This window comes from Monopterus albus, unplaced genomic scaffold (genome assembly GCF_001952655.1).
Source record: "Monopterus albus unplaced genomic scaffold, M_albus_1.0 scaffold21.1, whole genome shotgun sequence".
Classification (NCBI taxonomy): domain Eukaryota; kingdom Metazoa; phylum Chordata; class Actinopteri; order Synbranchiformes; family Synbranchidae; genus Monopterus; species Monopterus albus.
Window position 1 is genome coordinate 3,647,610 of NW_018127901.1, and position 18,988 is coordinate 3,666,597.

The following is an 18,988-nucleotide window of genomic DNA, read 5'->3' on the forward strand; positions in this document are numbered from 1 at the left end:
TAAATCAGTTTAGTGTGCAGATGTGTAAAACACATTATGGCTGACATATTGGCACAGCAGTCTTGAAAATCACTTTGTTCCAGTCTGAACTTTGCGTCTTCATGATTTTATGAAGTCTACGTGTGACTACGTTGCAGCGTGGCTGTCCACAATGAGAAGCAGAATCATGGCAGCATGGTTCGTGTTGTATTATCATGTCATTAGTAGCACAAACAGCTCACTGCTTTCTGAAATAACAGCCATTTGAGTCAACAGAAATATCATGTGCTGTGTTTTGTGAGGGGCCATGTCCAATAATGTAACGCACAATGTTCATGCTTAGGATATATGCTGCAGTTAATCCTTAGACACATCATAAACCACTCTGCCATCCTGCACAGTCCAGCAGCTATCTGGACAATATCCAAAAACAGCACTTGTGGAAAAAAGAGATCCCCCCACCCCCACCCCACGAGTCTGGCCTTGAGAAAATCAGGAAGACAGTTTCATGTCAATCCTCATGAGTGTTTTACATCTTACTATACTGCAGCACAATGTTCCCTTTGTGTGTACAAGCCTGTCCTGCTCACCTATAATGATATCTTTCAGACCCCACCATGTCACACCAGAGGAGACGCTGTGAGGTTTATTTGAATTCATCTTCTATTTACTCGCCCCACTGCCGACCCACGCTCTCATTATCATTGTGAGTGTTTTCATTATCTCAGCACTGGTGTGGTACAGCCTTCCCAAAGTGGCTTCGGTCAACAGAGCTCTCTGCAGGACCAAGCCCCTCTGTGAGCTCAGAGTAATTTACCTAGATATGAGCTGTCACTCTTCGCCGGGTTCACAGCTCCCTGCTTTTTCTCTCGTGGCCTCTCTCCCCTTGATGACAGAGAAGATAAGCATGTTGCATACCGAATCACTGAGCTATGACAAAAAGGGGTTCTGCTCAATAAGCCAGATGTAAATAATTGTTAAAAGCAATATAGGGCCCTGCATCGTGGAGTCCGCTTGATGTTTTGCTTGGCTGTGAGCAAGGTGGCTCAGTTTCATTTGGGTCCTAAAATGCATTTTTAAATGTTTTGTTCAGTTTAACTCAGTATTATTTAAAGACTGCAGAGAGTGAGCCCAGAATATGGAATATCCTCCCATCCAACTCATTTGGGATGGGAGGTAACCTGAGCTTGAAGGTGACTATTTTTAAAAACACTTTCATGCATTTAAATGAGCCGCTTACCATTACAGGAAAGAATAAGTTTCTAAAGCAGCCTTTAAATAAATACTTTTTATTCTGTTATTGGCTTTTTACAGATACAAAGCGTACAGCATGTTATAGTTTTATCAAAAGTGGAAAATACTGGTGTTACATATGTAACAAATGTAAAAAATAAGTCATCAATCTTACTTTCCCCGAAAGTAAGAACATACATTTCAGCGTATGAAAATATTCATAAAACACAGCTTAAGTAATTTAAGTTAATAAACAGTACAAAAAGTAGAAACCATACATGTCAAAATAATGGACAAGGACACCAACAAATGAGTCAGTGATTTCTCATGAATTTAAAAAAATGTACACAAGTTCATAGTGTTTTAGTTGGGGCCATGTTTATAGGATCCATACATCATCATTATTATCATCATCATCGTTGCCTGAAAAACACTTGGCTAGTCAGAAAATGCAAGTACGTGACAAACTAGCTACCCACCTCCACCCCCAAACCGTCCTCTCCTACTGAACTTAGGCCAGAAAACCAGGAAAAGTCCTCCCCTGTACTGAAATCCTCAAATGTTTGTAAGGCAGGAGACTTGATTAATCCTCACTCGTGGAGCGTTTAGCCAGTCTTTTGTGAGAAAACATACCAGGGCAAAGGCAGCCAGACTGAAAGGGGTTCATAACATCGGTGGGGTCTACAATACCGTGCGAGTAAAGTGGCACACTTACTTTCACAAGGAGGGTTGTGTCCTGTCAGCTATAGGTGCACTCAGATCAAACACACATGCTTCCTTTTAAGTACATGAAAAATTGACCCCTAAAAAGAGACTCTCTTCCTGTGAGCTTTAATATTATCGACCATCTTATCTCTCAGCTGCGAATGCGACAGAACCTTTGAGAAAAGAGACTCAATACTGGTAATAAAGAACAGAAATATTTTATCAAGATAATATGAACAAAGCTTTGCAGTCACTAAATTGAATTCAGACATGGATTTCTTTTTCTTTGTTGAACCATTCTCTGTCAATGGATATGTCAATGTTGTAATGTGATCTCAAAGAGATGAATGCACAGTTGTACATTTGAGTTAGGACCGAGAAAAGACTGGTAAACTGTTCCAAGGTAGCTAATGGCAAAATCTGTGTTGTCACAGGTGCCATTTTTCTGCCTTACTACATTGAAAGTCGTCTTCTGCATAATGTAAAGAACATGAAGTCCAATGACAAAATATACAAACTTCCTCTTTTTAAAAATGGAGAACATCACCATAATCTACAACATCATAATAAATAGTCTCATACATATTGCTCAGCTTCCCCTTCGTTTAGAATGGTCACTGAGCCATCGCCACTGTTCATTTCAATGTCTTTTGCTGCCGCGTTCTCCGGAAGCAAAGCTAAGTCCTTGAACACATCTACATAATGTCCAAAGCCGGGGCCCCAGTTCAACAGATTGTCCCAGTTGAAGCCCCCGGCTTGCTGGCCCAGTTTGTGGGGCAGGGTGTAGTGCTGATCAGTAGGAGGTATTTGGGCAACACCAGGCCCTCCTTCTGCCCTCCGACTTGAGTACCGCCTCTGCTTGAGCCTCCCATTGTAGTCCTCGTCGTCAGCGTCTGATTCGTTGACTTGAGAGAGCTTAGGGACCCGGGAGCTGTAAGACACCGGCTTGTCCCGGTCATACTCCATCTCCGAGCAAGTGAAGGAGTCATGCGAGTCACTTTCTGAAGACGACTCTGGTGCCGGGATGCCATCAGCGGGGTTGCGGACCCTTGACAGCGGCCTGCGGCAGTCCTCCTCTGAGCTGGAGCGCCCGTGGTCAGCGCTGCAGATACTGGGGTTACGTGGCCGTGGAGTGTTCAGCCGCTCCACTTCCTCAATGGACAACCCCACAGGAGGTCCTGTCTCTAGGGGGATCTGCTCAATCGGCTGCTTCAACCGACTGCCAGGCCGTGCGGTGTGGCCATGGCTGACCATGGTTTGTGGACTCTTGCTGCGCCTTCCCAGGCGAGTGGCATAGTTGAACATGGGTGGAGGCTGGCACATGTCATTGTGGAGGTCCAGTGGGCTGCCCTCACGGCGAGCCAGGTTGAGTTCTCTGGTTGGAGTGTTTCGGTAGAATGAAGAGGGCTTGGTGAACGGGGCTGGAGAGTGTCTGGAGAGAGGGTTTGGTGTGGGGCAGGCTGAGTGGGAGTGGCTGAGTGGGGTGGACCTCAGTGCTTGGGTGTACTGAGGCTGGTAGGTGTAGCTTGTTGCGCCGAGGGGTAGAGGGGACTGTCTGGCGAAGCCCAGTGGGCTGTGTCTCTGGATGGAGAACTTGGGCGTGTGGCTGCGGAACTGCTTGTAGTGCTGGATGATGTCTGCATCTGAAGGAGCAATACTGCTGGCGTTGTCTATGTCATAGTGTTCAATGTCTGCCTCTGGGCCATTGCAGGGGGCACAGGGAGCGCTGGGGACGGTCTCATTGTTGTGGGGAATGTCTGTTTCATCGTAAATAAGATAAGGGTTCTCCCTCTCAATGATGTCCGGTTTGGGGTTCCCTTCTGGTTGTTTCCGCACCGTCATGTCATCTCCATATGGCGGGATATTATCTGGGTCATCAAATGCAACATTCTCACTGCCCTTCTTCTTTTTCTTCTTCTTCTTTTCCTTGGGTTTTTTCTCCTTGGGCTCCTTTGGCACTTTGGTCTTGTTGCGGTCCTTGCAGTGGTTGCAAAGGATCAGGCTAAGAACCACTAAGGCAAGGACAGTGGCACAACTGCCAACAATAGCAGGCACTGCCCAGATGGGGAGGACCATTATCTCTGTTGTGGGGCTGGGACTGCAGACAAACCCACCATTGTTGGCTGTTTTGCAGACAGTGCCCTGAGGACACTGGACACCCAAACAGGCCACCAAGGTCTCACAAGTCTTTCCTGTGTAGGCCTCAGAGCAGACACAGGTGAAACCTGAGAGTGGGTCTGGTACACAGCTGCCTTGGTTCTGGCAGGGATTTGAAGCACAGTCACCAGGCGGGACACACTGGTACGTGAACCACTGGTTGACGCACATTAGTCCCTCCCAGCATGGGTTGCTCTCACACAAGTTAGGACCTCTGCAGCCAATCTGGACAGACGAGCTGGTTTTAGTTAAGCTGACAAGGCTGTGCTCACCAGTAAATGGCAGGTTCTCCCCGTTGTACTTCACATAGGCCAAGCAGCCATCAAAACCTGCAAATGCACGAGAGAAAAAAGTGGCTCAGATAACAAGAAACAGCCATTAGCAGCTAACAAGGACATAACAGTGGCCTGGAGAGGAATCATTTCCGATTGCCACCAGACTGTTTTTAAAAATGTCAGCCGATGCTGGATCGCTTCCTCATAAATAAGAGGAACTGGGAACTATAATCAGAGCTAAAGGAATTTTGTTTAGATGGATAATTGGTTCAAGCTTAAGGAAAAAAAGTGAAATGTCCTTGTTGAAAGTACCTCCTCAAAAAAATCAGATTTAAAAAATGGGTAGAATCAATCACTGGCAAATTTGAGAGAAGAGATATGAAATATTTTCTAATAGAGAATCCATCGCCAGAGCCATTATAGCTTCAAGACATACATCTGGGTTGGATGAACGTCTCTGTGTCTAATTCAATCTTTTGCTTTGTGCACTGCCTAACAGCACTGCCTCACTGATGTAAATAGATTTTTATTGAATTTATCCCAGTGCAGATTAAATCCATTTGTGTCTTTTCATTAGCTCTTGTAAAGTGAGTACACAACAAAACACGAATGTACAGACTCACACTGAGCTAAGGGTTGGTCAACAGGCAGCCTGCCACAGACCTGCGTGCTCAGAATATGTTTGTCTTGAAATATGCCCCGGTTCTTGTGTAAAAGACTTCAACAAATCATTCAAATTGCTCATTTTTACCATATTAGTCCATAGTATGAGGTTAGTTTTCCCTCCCCTGAAATCCTGAAATTTACTGTGTTGCATTACCTCCCCCTGGAAACCCTCTCTTTCACCTTTTCTAAACTGTTCTCAGCTCATGCTCCAGGACATCTGATCTGTGATTTAAGTCTAAACTAAAACAAGAGTCCATGGCAATAAGACAAAAAGACAAATTCCCCTAAGGCAGATGCTGCAAGATGAAGTCAAATTAAATCAATTTTATTTTGTCCATAACTGATGCATTGATAACAAAACATTTATTCAACCACTGTAAATCCATAGCAGGTAAATCTCAGCAGTGTGAAAGAGAAACAGCTTTTAGGCCAGTTTCACAGAGTCATGTTGGAAGGCCACCACGGACGGTCAGCAGTTTGAACAGCAGGCTATTAACTCATTTAGGAAAACAAAGTTGTAATGGATTTATAAGGGGTCACGAGTTCATGCACTGTATGTGCATGTGCACACATATACAGCATGCTGAGGAGATTTCCTTCACTTGGTAAAACACTGTTGCAGCAGGCAAAGTATGAGTGAGTTTCCAATTCTTGAGAACATCAGGTCTTTGTGTCTGACGGAGCTGGGGGTTTAACAGCCTTGCACAGTTGTGGTAATGAGGAAGGGGAAAACACTGCTCTTTTACTTTCCCAGCCCAGATTTAACCTGCTGCTCAGGGATCATAAACCAGCCACAATCTGATGACACTCTCAAGTCTCACCTGCTGCAGTTTTCTGCTGCGCAGGTCCAGGTGGGATCCCTCCCAGGGAAAAGGTTAAAACACTGAGACCACCGAAGTCCTGTGTAGCATGCTGGATGACCCTGGAGTGGCCGCCGTTCACCTGGAGCACAGTGGCGGAGCTGTTCTTGACCAGCTGCAGCGTGTGCCACTGGCCGTCTGACAGCACCACGTCACCCACAGTCCGCTCCACCTTGCCCCCGACACCCGCATCTGAGATGTAATGGATGTTTCCATTCCTCAGCTAAGGGAGGAAACAGAGATGGAGATCGTGTGCGTTCACAATGAGCTCAACATGGGATAATGGGTAATTGGTCACATAGAAAGAATGTGTTGGCTTCTGTAAAAGCATATTTTCTACAGTGAGAGGCAAAGACAAGCACATTTGAATCAATGTCATAATGGATGAAAATTGTTTGATCTTATTTGGGCGGCTTTATATCATTATTATGCTACCAAAACATTCAGAATCACATAAACAAAAAGTACAAAATTTATGTTTGAGGGTACAACCAGGCTAGCAGCTCTATGAGGCTGTATAGCTTTGAGCAAAATGTTATCATCAGCACGCCAACAAATACTCAAAATGCCAATGCTTACATGCAGATGTAAGTTGGTATAGTGTTTACCACAGTCACCATCTTCAGTTTAATGTACTAGCATGATAATATTTGCTAAATAGCAGTAAACACAAAGTATGACTAAGGCTGATGGGAATGCCATTTGTTTTGCAGGTATTTTCTTGTAAACTAATCTACCGTACTAATGAAAATATGAACCTAATGATGGCACTAGTAAAGTTAAGCAATCAGTTATTACAGTTCACCCTGAGGGGGACATGGATTTCACAGCAATCCATCCAATGACCTTTAAAACATTAGAACAACAACATTGTGGCCCTAGAGGAAAACCAGATCAAAGTCATTTTGATTCATCCTCTGGGAACCATGATGTATGTGTAGCTCAATCCACCCACCAGCTGCTAACATATTTCAGTCTTGACCAAAGTGGTGGACAGTGAACAGGTCTGTGTACCCCAACAGTGCACACAGTGTATGTTCAGTAAGTTAACTAAGTATAGTAATATCTCTCAGTGTTAATACAGTATTAACATTAAACAGCATATCATAGATTAGACAAGATAGAGCCTGGATAAGATGCAGGTCTACATAAACTAGGGCTAAAAATGCTGTTTGTCAGATTAGTGCAAAGACTTGTGTCAGCATCAATGACAGGAAGTTTTGTCTCAGTCTCCACAAAGCTATCACCACAGTCCTCTCAGAATCTGCTGCTGAGGTCAGCGATCGAACACAGGAGTGCTGCCTGATGCTCATAAATCTTTGTCCCAGCAGGACACACTGCAGTTAATCATATTCTCACAACTTGTGTGTGCAGCTAATGTTATTCAGCTACGTGAAGACCAGAAGCTTGCCAACTCGCAAACGTAAAAGAAGAATTTCCACAACACAACAAATCCACAGAACATGCTCATGTAAACGCCCACTGGAAAAGAAAAGAAAAGAAAGGACAGCGAGCGTCTTTAAAAGAAATTAATCAAGTTCACTTTGCTTGGACAACAAATTTGCGGCTTACGCTCTGAATGGTAATCTCATATGTGTCCTCCCCACTTCTATGGAAAAGTAATCCTGTTTTCCTCCCTTTTCAAATACCTCAAAAATCAGTAATGATAAGTAGCTTCCGGAAGAATTGATTTGAAATGGGAAAAGCGGAAAGTCCCCCAAGCCAAAGACTACAGAGCACTGAAAACCTGGAAAACCAATCATGAAGTTTATCTATTAAACAGCTTGTTTTTATATCTCAGTATATGTAGTTCTCCCTCTCAGCATATGTACATGTACAGTATTTATCCCCCTGCTGCTCTACTTTTTTTGATTTGATAGCCCTTACAATACTTTTCAGGACTGTTTAGGAAGCTGTGATGGTGATTCAATGAGAACCAGAAGCTGCTCAGGGCTGGAAAACAAAATCGTAGGAGATACTAAAAAACCGGGAAGGGGTTGGTGGCAGTGGATGAAAGGATCTAAAAGGAAAATTGAAGAGGATGATTGAGTGCTCAGGATCAGCCAGAGAGAAGGGGTGCTGAACAGGATGAGAGGAGAAACAAAGAGGAATGGACTAAAGGGAAGGGGCTCTTGCAGTAGGCAAGAGTGTGTGAGGTGATGACTGGTGGTGCAGTGAAATGAAGGGGAAATTACAAGCACATCACATATGCACAGGGTTATTTAAATATCAGCATCAGTGAAAAATGAATGCCTGCCATGACTAGTTGGCTCTTCATCAGGATTATCATCTGACCTGATGAAGATCCAACTTTTTGAAAACATTTTGTGACTTGGAGTCAGTATGCAGGCATTACATTTTTAATAACACTGCTGTAACTACACTGAAACTCGTGGTGCTTCTTACTAGTGATGTGGGATAAAGCCACTGTGTTGACGTGGCACCAATTCCTGTATCATTGCTTTAGAAATTTGGGTACAAATCTACAACAACAGGCAAATCAGACAAATGTGATTCTGTTCCTGAAATCACTTCATATTATTTGCACAGAGCTGATACTTCACCAAACATAAACCAAAGCCGACCTATTCTTTAACATATCCTGTTGGTTGTTGTTAATTTGCCATTGCTGTTGTGTGCCGATAATGCAATCTCCAGATTTCGCACCAGGAACACTTGTAGCAATTTAGGGGCATAAGCCAAGGCCTTTATCATGAAACCACCCCCTGAGGTGCTGTGTTTCATTATTTAGCAGTAGTGAGAATTCACTAAACAGTGCATGAGAGCAGCATTTGGATTAACAACAGAAAGTCTGGGACTGTGATTATGTTTCTGTTCTGATGGATGGAATGTACATTATGATTATTTTACCACGTGAGCCATTGCAGTACTGTACAGCCTCTACACTGTAAGCACATAAAACAATATTACATTTAGACTTGGCCAGTATTTGAACATTTATGTTGTGTTTCTACATGAGGTACCACATGTCTGTATACTCTCTTACCTTCACAGTAGTGTAGTTGCTGCTCTCTTGCACATGCAGCAAAGTGCCGGTCTTGCTGCGTGTCCTAAACTTGACCTCCAAGCTGCTGGGCCTGACAGGGTCAGAGGTCACACCCTGAAGTAACTGTCTCAGCAGGACGTCACGTTTAGGGCCCTGCTTCAAGGAGTAGTCCAGGCGGCCGGTACCATCCAGGGACAGGGCAGTGTCTGCTGTCATGTCTGTGGGAGAAGGATATGAGAATATCTTCAATCCACTCACAGAAGATTCATGGGCAGTGCTGAAACCTCTATTCTGCAGCTGGTGGACTGTCAGGTACTGACTTTCCTAATACAACTGCCATTTCCACAAATTGGTCCTTACAGTACATTCTCACCAGTGATTACAAACCTCTTTGTATAACTGAAGGTCAATCCCAGCTGTGTGCAATGAAGACTACCAGTCAAAAGTCTGTACACTTTCCCCATCAATTCAGTTTGACTAGCAGTGCTGACAGAGGAAAAGAACTGCACTTGGAACGTAATTGTCATTTCCAAGACTGTTGGCTGTATTAATTTGCTATTTAAACCTAGAGCCAAAAAATACCCTTAAATTATATGCTGTGTTGCACCATTACACTTTCATAAACCTTGCTCTGCTAGAGTTTAAGCTGCTTCACAAAACAGTCTGTCGACAGTTACAAGGGAGGAGTTCATGGTGCAAATATGTCTTTTGAATAAAAGCAGTAATCCTATTAGTGACCAAATTAGCTAGCTTGTTAACTGACCATTAAGAATCCACCTGGCTTAGTTACCTATTGTGGCTATATTTATACATAGGATTCTTAAATCAACAGTCTTTGGTGCATCAGTATGCACTTGCTATAGTTGAGATAACCACAAGAACAAAGTCAAGATGATTGGCAGCCTCTGTGTGACACCACTGGTATTTGTATTAGAAGAAAAATGCTCTGATCCTGTTTTGAGTCATAAAGGAAACCAATGAATTGCCTACAAAATCAAACATGATGGCAAACAGAGACAAAAACAGTGTGGACTGGGGTGAAAGGCCTTGGTTTACTCAGTAATGATGTTGCTTGTTTTGTTTGAAGGTATCCTAAAAATAAAAGTGGGAATAATTACTGGTAGCATTGCTAAACATATTCCTGCATCTTAAACAGTAGCTCTAACTGCCTGTCCATTTCTGTGAGCCTCAAATACTTTGAAATGAAGCGCAGAATGCAACTTCGTGGCCTATACTGAGCTACATGGTGCAGTGTGATGACTCATGATGAGGGAAGAATCATAAATAATCATGCTAGAATATTTCTTACCTAGTGTGACCGCAGCAGAAAAAATATACCTCAAAGGCATATACATGTACTTACATTTCTCACAGAAATTGCCTGTGAAGCCATCCACACACTGGCACTGCTGCCAAGACCAGTGGTCCAAACAGGTGCCCCCATGTCTGCAGGGGCTGGCGGTGCAGGCTCCTTCTAGTCTTGGACATCTACAGACACAGATACAACAGCACACAGACTGACAATCAGACAGGGAGTTTCACAAGTCAGCTGCACAGTCAGTAGCCGACGGATCTGCCGATTAAGAAAAAAAAACCCTTTAAAAATCTGCCATTTGTATTAAAAAAACATCTTTCTAAAAACTCTGGAAAGGGTTTGAGAGTGTGAACAGACGTCCCACAGTGAGAGCTGAGGAGGTTAGAGGAGACAGATGGGAAGAAGAGGGAGAAGATGGAGAGATGGTAAAAGCTGGATTGAGGGAACAATGAGGCTGGGGGTGCAAACCTGTCAAGGATTCCCCGCGATGCCAGCGCCTGACTCGGCTCCAGCGGGCGGCCATTGACGGCGAACTCCATGATGCAGCCCACAAAGTCGTGGGTGGCGACCTGAGCACGCCGATGAAGGACAGGTTCTATTGACCTGACGCCTCCCACCGAGAGCCTGTTCGGCTGCACGTCCAGGATCCTGCACAATCGTGAACACACAGGTCGGTGAACAGAGGTTCACAGATACATATGGACAGGTATCGAAAAGAGGCATGTGCAGAAAGACACACGTGCAGAAAGACACAGAGGGTCACTGAGGTTCACAACAGCATGGTTACAAAATAAACCTTCAGCACACCTCTGTCACCCTTCCTCCACACACACACTAGCACACATATGTCTGAAAACACATGCAATGCCTCATGTTTCGTTTCTATAGAATTTCATGTTTAAAAGAATACTGCAGTGAAAAACCCATATTAATCATGTTTCTTTAAATTCAGCAGTAAAAATTAAAGTAACTCTTGATGGAAACCAGCAGAGCTCATATAAATCTGCAAACATTTCAGTGCAAATGTTTGACAAGTTGACTGTCTAAGAAGCCTGAAGTCAAGGCTCAAGCCCAGTGTGGCTACATGGTGACACCAGTAGGGGTCACGACCCTCAGTATGGATCATAAGGTAAATCTGAGGGCTTTGCAGATGATTAACAGGTCAGGAAAGGAGAAAAAACTGCTTTTTACTCTTGTGAATGACTGAATAATTCTACCTCCTAACACCTCTAAAGGAGAAGAGACAATAAAAGACTGTTTGCTTTGATCTGATCTGGCTTTGTTGTAAGTGAACACAAGTCAAAAGGGCCCGAAGCCTCTGGTTTACATCCACTCATGAGAAACACTGTATTCTATGTTTAAATAAAGATGCAACCTGCTGCTTATTTAGTTTTGATTTTCTGCTCAGAAGGATTGTAGATCATAGTGCAGTGCAACACTGGAAAATAGTAGGTACAAAAAATATTAGTCCTGTATTATTCTCCAATATTTGCCAAAAGTTTTATTATTTGTTGAGTTTTCTCGGCATTGGAACTACAACTGCCAACAGTATTTTATTAGATCCACAACAGGAACCAGCCCTGGGGAACAGGAACCTTTTGAGGATCTCAATTCTCGTACCTGTATTTCTAGGATCCAACCTAAGGTCTGTACTGATACTTGTACCACCAGAACAGTCCCTGCACTGAATGTTGTGATTGGTCAAGTAGCATTTTCTGCAGCACTGTTATACACTTAGCATTTTTAAAAACCCACAACATGTTGTTTGCTTATAGTTTGTGGTCAGGAACAATTAGGACTGAGCAGTCCAAGATGGACTGGCCTTGTGGTGAACATGCAAATCACAATGTGCTGGAGGAATGTTTACTCCTGGACATTACTAATGTTTCTGGAGCAATACCTAAGGAATACATAACTTAGTCTCTATTGAGACAAAGCAGCTGTGTACTGCTCTTACCAGTCAGTGTGTACTGCCACATTGCTCACAGCACAATAGCCTGGTTCCTGGTCCTCACCACACAGGTCCACAGTGAGGGATGCAGCCTGCGTGATAACAGGAACACACATATGTCACATGAGATTTTCTTTAAGAGTAACAGTTGTAAAAACACACTACATCAGACTGTTTGCAGTGGAAACTATTTCTGAACCAATTTTTCGTAGGCTACAGTTGAAAACACTGAAAACCAACAAGCCACATCGGCCGCTACCATTTTGTGTCAGATGGTGATCTACCAAACACTCAGTCAACATGAGTTACTGTTTCTCTGTCTTTATAACCAGTGCCATGTGGGAGTGAGCGTGCACCTTGGTTCAGTAAAAACACTGTCAGGGTTAACGTCTAGTCTGGATGTCCCTCAGCTTTTAGTTAAATCAATTTTAATCAGGAATTATTCATGAGGATGAACGATAATCATCTCGTCGACTGGGTTGAATATCAGTGGGTGGAGCCAAAGAAGCTCAAAGCTCGTATACTATAAATTGATTCTTGGTTTATTTGGGTCTCTCGTGATCTTTTTTGAATGTGGGAGAAAATCCATTCTTTAAAGTCATCACAATAACTAGCATCACAGTTTTATGATCCGAGCAAACGTTATCTTCATTTCTCATAACAAAACATTGCTTGCTGCCTGTTATGGCCTTAATGTTATGTTTTTAAAGGTCCATAAAACATTCCACACTAAGATTCATATTCATAGCAGTTCTTTTAAATCAGGCTTTTAATAGTGACATTTGGGGAAAATGTTTCTTTGCTTTCTTGTCCAGAGTTATTTGAGAAGTTTGATACTTCTGCTGTGTTGGTACAGTAAAGACAAAGCTGCTGCAAATTTTATTTTAGCATGAAGACTAATGATGAGAGAAGCAGCGTGTTTGGGTCTGTTCCAAGGAAAATAAATCACCTGCCAGCATCTCCATACCATGCTAATTTGTTTAATCTGAACAAAAATGTACAGTTGTACTGGGGTTATTATTTCTTTTAATCTTGTGAAAGATCTAATGAAGATGACATTGCCTATGTTAAATTACATTCTGTGACTGAGACCCTGAATGACAAGGAGTCTAGTTTAGTCTGTGTCATCAGTTTTTACATCACATACTGGTCTTTATGTTTATTTTTTTCTTATGTTTCAACATGCAAAAGAGAACAAGGTTTAAAAATCCCCAAAAGGGTCTTGTTAGCAGCACAACCCTCTGCCTAAGTAGAAATATACTGTGTTACCATGAGTGCTTGTCAGACTAAGTAGCTTCTCATGCACTGTGGCATTAACTTTCACTCCAGGGTTCTGGTTCCACCCACTGGTTTCTCACTGAGCATTTGTGTAACCAAGTCCTAGTTAGTGTGAGCTTTGCCCACCACAAGCCTGTAGGCCAATTATTTTTCTTCATTCCATCACAGTGGTGGCATACAGTGGATGCCATACATTACAGCAAACGTTTATTTCCTGTTAATGGCACTAAAGCTTTTGCCCAGATGTGGGTTCTACTCTTCGCTCTGTGCTCTGAGAGGGGACAACTGGTGAGGGCTGCCCAGAAAAGTGTGTGAAAGTGTTGAAAATTCAGGGCAATCATGCTCCCCCTCTCCTGGATGTTAAGTAAACACGGACCACACCAGCTTCTCTGACACAAAACAAATCACTCTCGAGCCCCCCCCCCCCCCCCCACACACACGTTCTCTTTAGCACACTCGAGACACATGGACACAAACAGCGAGGACTAACTTGTCTTGAGCATATTCGTGACTTTCGCTGACGCGCCATAGGGAACGTCACAACCACATGAACATTGTATTAATGACTGCTCCTGTGATCAAAGGCAGTGCAGCCATACACTGCATTTACTGTCAAGTGTCTCACAGTGTGATGGAAAAAACTGCTCTCACAAGAATCCCCCTTGGAAATTAATACCGAATGTAACAAAACGATGAGGAGTTTGTTTTTGTCACTGCAGATCATTGATGTCTCTGTTTCTAGTGGAATGGAAAGGCCACAGCACTGTTCCCTGTTGTGGTACACTCACAGAGTAACTGCTGTTACACATTTGTTTTGAACTTGTTTCTAGGACAAATAACTCAGCTAAAGCTTGACGCTTAGCCGCTGGTGCTAATCAGCTACAGTGAGATATAACCTGTTAAATTACATTTACAATCCTCACTCACAGAAGTTTTTTTTTCTGATTTAAAACCTTGATTTCATAGCTGTGATCTATTCCAGACAGTTACTGTCACAGTAATTGCTGTTAATGTGTTATATCACCCACATTTCTGCTGCCATACAGATAGTTTTGTTTTTATTTGCACAAATTTGGGGCTTTATGCTGCCAATACAAGTCAACAGAGACACATGAAATTTAAATTTGTGGTGCTCAAAGCACTGCAAACTGACATTTGAAGGATTCATCAGCAACCATTTTCCCCAAAAACCAACAGCCCTCCTGCAGGAACCCCTCATAAAATGGCATGTGAAAGTAATTTCAGAGAACTTATCGCGTTCTTTTTGATTTTTTGTAACTGTCATGTTCCTTTTACAGCCTCCCATTCTTGGCATCTATCTTCATGTCAAACCATCACTTTTGTGTTAATATTATGTCATTTTTTTCACATCCTTACTTTTGATTTATGGCAACGGGCTTGTAATTGTTTCAGTGGGAAGGTCGTCTCTTTAATTTTGTGACATTTTTGTGAATAATTGTTGTGGACAGATGACGTGGAACAGAAAGTCATATTTAGTAATGTGGGGCCACTGAGTATGCCAATAATCATATCTCACTAACCGATCATTTACGGGTGGCCTTCATCAATTTCAAATTTCAAATGAACAATTTGTGACAAGTAATGAGGATATAATGAATCCAACTTGAGACAAACTCTTGGAAAAGAGATGTCAGCTGATTAAAGATATGAATAAAATAAATCCTTATTTCACAGTATTGAAAACTACAACTAGTGAACCCACAGTGAATCTTCTGTTTAACAGGCAAAAACCAGTATTTACATGAGAATTATTTTTTCCCATATACACTGCAACACTTGCATTTCAAAACTAATCAAAATAGCAAAGAGAAATTTCTCAGACCAAGATTATAAAGACTTTGGGGTCGCATTGAATTAAATGCTAAAGCTACAGCTAATTCTTAGGCTAAATGCTAGCTATATTATTTTTGTAGGAAGTCATGTTTGATGAGTTTGGTGACTGTGCAGCATTAATGGTGCCAGTCACTAGTGCAACAGTACTTTAGAATACTGGGCCAAAATGGACGTCTGAGTTTTTTAGTTATGTGTCAACATCCTGCATCTTTTTTAAAAAAAAACTGTGACATTTATTCTATTTGACAATTAAACAGATTCAGGTGCTGATGATGATAACTGCATTTGTAAGAGTATCTGTGAACTCCGTTCCCTCGTATTACTTGGATCCCTCATGATGAAGCGGTCCATGACTGTGTCTGAGGTTTCCGTCTGCTTTTGACATTGACTCAGAATTCAGGCACATGAACTGAGAACAGACCTTAAGCCTGACCACTGAAATGACCCACAGCACCTTTTGCAAACACAGTGATCAGTTTCACTTTACACTGCCTGAGGGAGTTGGCACTTCAGGCATGACACGCACATTTTTCTCTCATTCTTCAAAAGCCGTGACACAGCCGCCTCTGTAATGCTCACAGTGCACCCTATGCAGGCGAAATCACAGTTCTCACTGTGTGCTGTATTCCTTTCCATCCCGTCTCGTCACTCTGCACCATCTCAAAACTGACAATTTAACGATTTTAGCAGTTTCCTATGAAACTCCCAGTGCACGAAGGGAATGACAGATTTGAAGTCCAGTAGGAGAGCTACATTATAGCAGGTTTGACAGGTCCTGGTTGGGGTTTTTTCCCTCTTTCCTTGCCACTGCACTGCTGGCAGAGAGAAGCCTCTCATTCAGAGCACAGTAGACAAATTTCAACCTTCAGGGCCATTTTAGATCCATGCATTTTAAATCTGAATGAGCAATAAACTATGAATACAAACCATGAAATGCATAAGTTGAGCTACTGTACCAGCGGTTTACATGGGTTTAATTATCATCTGCAAAGAAGAATATAAAAACAAATTTGGATGCATCTTTCTGCCATAAAAGCCCAGGACATGCATGCTATTTAATATGCACATATCCATACCATGAGACGTTTGTCAGATTTTGCTCACTGTTTTTGCTACTAGAACTATTAAGCCACTCAAGGAGCAAAAATGCACGATGAAAAACATTCAGCATGTGAGCTATTTTCTACCATAGAAATACCCTTACCATCCCAGCTCTCCTGGCAATGACCGTGTGGAACTGCCCATCAGAAACTTTTACCATGGTCATCAGTTTATAAGTTCCACTTCCCAAGTTGAAGGAAAAGCGCATCCGTCCCTCGAAGATTTCCAGAGCCAGGAACTCTGCTTTGTCTCCGGTCTGGTTATCGTGGTTGTACATAAGCAGCGCGTTGCTCTTCAGGGTAGCAAACTTGATGTATATGTAGTTATTGTTGGGATCCAGAGATGGAAACTCCATGTAAGAGAGCTCCTCAAAGCCATAGCTGTTCAGTTCACAGTGTTTTCCGAAAACCCCTTAGTACAAAAACAGACCAAAGGAGGAATCAGAGAAGAAGCCAATCAATGAATCACAGTGCTGCTGTGAAATTTTTGAGCAACATTATTTGTTCTGTATTTGGTAGTAACTAAGTAACTATCACTGCAGCCAGATTATAATCTTGCATTTTCAGAAATGTCCAAACTTCTTGATTGTGCCAAAAATGATGACAACAGCAATACAAAGTATGAAAAATGGAGACACAAAATGAAATGACAGTGTCCACATTTGTTTAAGAAATCATGGATTTAGCATGGGATAACTTTTCTTTAGTGAGGCTGCACATCCATAATTGTCCATCTTGCTTTTTCAAATTACCAGAGTTTGCTAACACCCCAAAAACTTTCCTACTGTTACTTACCAAATGGACAATGACAGTAATATCCATCCACCCGATTCTGACAGGATCCGCCATTAAAACAAGGGTTACAATCACAGTGATTGATGATGGAATCACACATTTTGCCTGGATTCACAGAACAACACAAATTAAAATGGATGGGGTGGCACATAACACAGGCAAACCCTGAGGGGAACACAGTTCACTTTCCCCACAGGCCAAGTCATGCAGGCCTTTCATCACCTCACAGCTGAGAAATGCACTGCAAAAACTCTGAGCTCAGACAAACTACTTAAGCTGGTAGCAAGCATTAAAGTCCCATAAAATACACATTTAGAATTATTTGCACTTGTTTTAGTGGAGTTTACATTATTTTAAAACTTTCTTTAAATAATCACTGTTATTTCGGAATGCTCTGGATCACTTTTTAAGAGATGACATCATTTGATTCAAAACAACATGTTGAAACTTTCACTGGATAAAATAAATGATCTCATTCAATTGGCAGATTCTTCTCACTAAGAGGAAACAGTTTGAATAACAACTAAGTTTGCATAAGGCTGTGTTTTTGCAGTGCATAAAGACAAATACTTGCAATGAACACAATTTGATTGTGAATGAGATGAAAGGTTTAACGTCATAAGGAATGGGATAAGGCCATAAAAATAATAGGCTGGGGTGAGACTACACGATTCCAGCATGGTACAATACAAAAAGACTGACACTGAACTCGTGCAAATATCATTTAGGCTGTAAATCCTGAGACACGTTGCTTAATGGAGACAGATTCTGCTGCCAAAAACCAGGCAGGGAAAACAGGAAGCTGAGAGTTCACTATGAGGGCATGTAAACTACTGTAAGTCAATAAGTGCAATTCTTCAGGAGGGTCATTTATCTTGATGAAACCTAAAGATTTGTGGTCATTTTTTATTGTCTTAATAAAAAAAGACAGTAATGACTTGACATGAGGCAAAGTGCCTGCTGCAGCCTGCTTTAAAAATGTCTTTCAGATGCTGCAGTCGGTGGCTGGACAACATAAAGGATTCAAATGACTCTTCTAAGTAATTCCAGTTAAAATCACTTCCCTTTTATCAAGGGTAATAATGCAATGTATTCATTACATTTCCTAACTAAAAGGCCTGTTTGGATCTTTCATAAAGCTGCTCATTTTTCATACCATTCAAAACACAGCCAATTCTGGAATCCTTGATTAGGAAATCCCCCTGTATACAGCTGGATTAGAAATACATCTGTGTGTGGTCATAGCTGCATGCACATGATGGCAGACAATGAAATGTGATACTAGTGAACTGTGTGTGAAGTCTGCATGCAGGTCCTGACTGGGGACAGCTTTGTATCATCTTTTTAATTAAAGCAAACATGGTAGGCTGATATGCATTGCAGCTGATAGCCTACAGCTAGTCATCTGAAAATGGGCTTTGGCAGCACTGCTTGTATGCTATGGTTACAACACCTCCTGAAAACATTCAGAAGCAAATATGTTCTTGGACACAAAATTAATGTGTGAGTACACCATTGGGTGAGTGTCACTGTGTGTATTTGTGTGTCCCCATGTCTTTTTCCCATGTCTAACATGAGTGATTGTGTGGTCAGGCATAAAATGTGACTCCTGTGAGTGTAGTACCTGCAAAGCCGGATTTGCAGAGGCAGTTGAAGCCGCCAGGAAAGTTCTGGCACAGGGCCCCATTCTTGCAGGGATTGGAAAGGCATTCGTTGATATCCCTCTCACAGGCCATCCCGGTGAAGCCTTCAGGACAGGTGCAGGAGAAACCCCCCACCAGATTGTGGCAGGGGGCGCCCTTGGGGGAGGGGG

The 18,988-nt window shown here is 42.3% G+C and overlaps 1 protein-coding gene across 1 annotated transcript in view; it reads right to left on the minus strand.

The window, feature by feature from the left end:
• Positions 1 to 1,293: 1,293 nt before the first annotated feature.
• Positions 1,294 to 18,988, minus strand: part of fat4 (FAT atypical cadherin 4) — a 98,711-nt gene continuing 81,016 nt past the window's right edge. Inside the window, exons 10-18 of the mRNA XM_020594047.1 lie at positions 18,800 to 18,974; positions 17,176 to 17,280; positions 16,485 to 16,792; positions 12,155 to 12,240; positions 10,666 to 10,845; positions 10,246 to 10,370; positions 8,883 to 9,100; positions 5,837 to 6,098; positions 1,294 to 4,403 (exon numbers count right to left, since the gene is read on the minus strand). Coding sequence (XP_020449703.1) covers positions 2,494 to 4,403; positions 5,837 to 6,098; positions 8,883 to 9,100; positions 10,246 to 10,370; positions 10,666 to 10,845; positions 12,155 to 12,240; positions 16,485 to 16,792; positions 17,176 to 17,280; positions 18,800 to 18,974 — 3,369 coding nt within the window. The 3' untranslated portion in view covers positions 1,294 to 2,493. The remainder of the gene's footprint in view (positions 4,404 to 5,836; positions 6,099 to 8,882; positions 9,101 to 10,245; positions 10,371 to 10,665; positions 10,846 to 12,154; positions 12,241 to 16,484; positions 16,793 to 17,175; positions 17,281 to 18,799; positions 18,975 to 18,988) is intronic.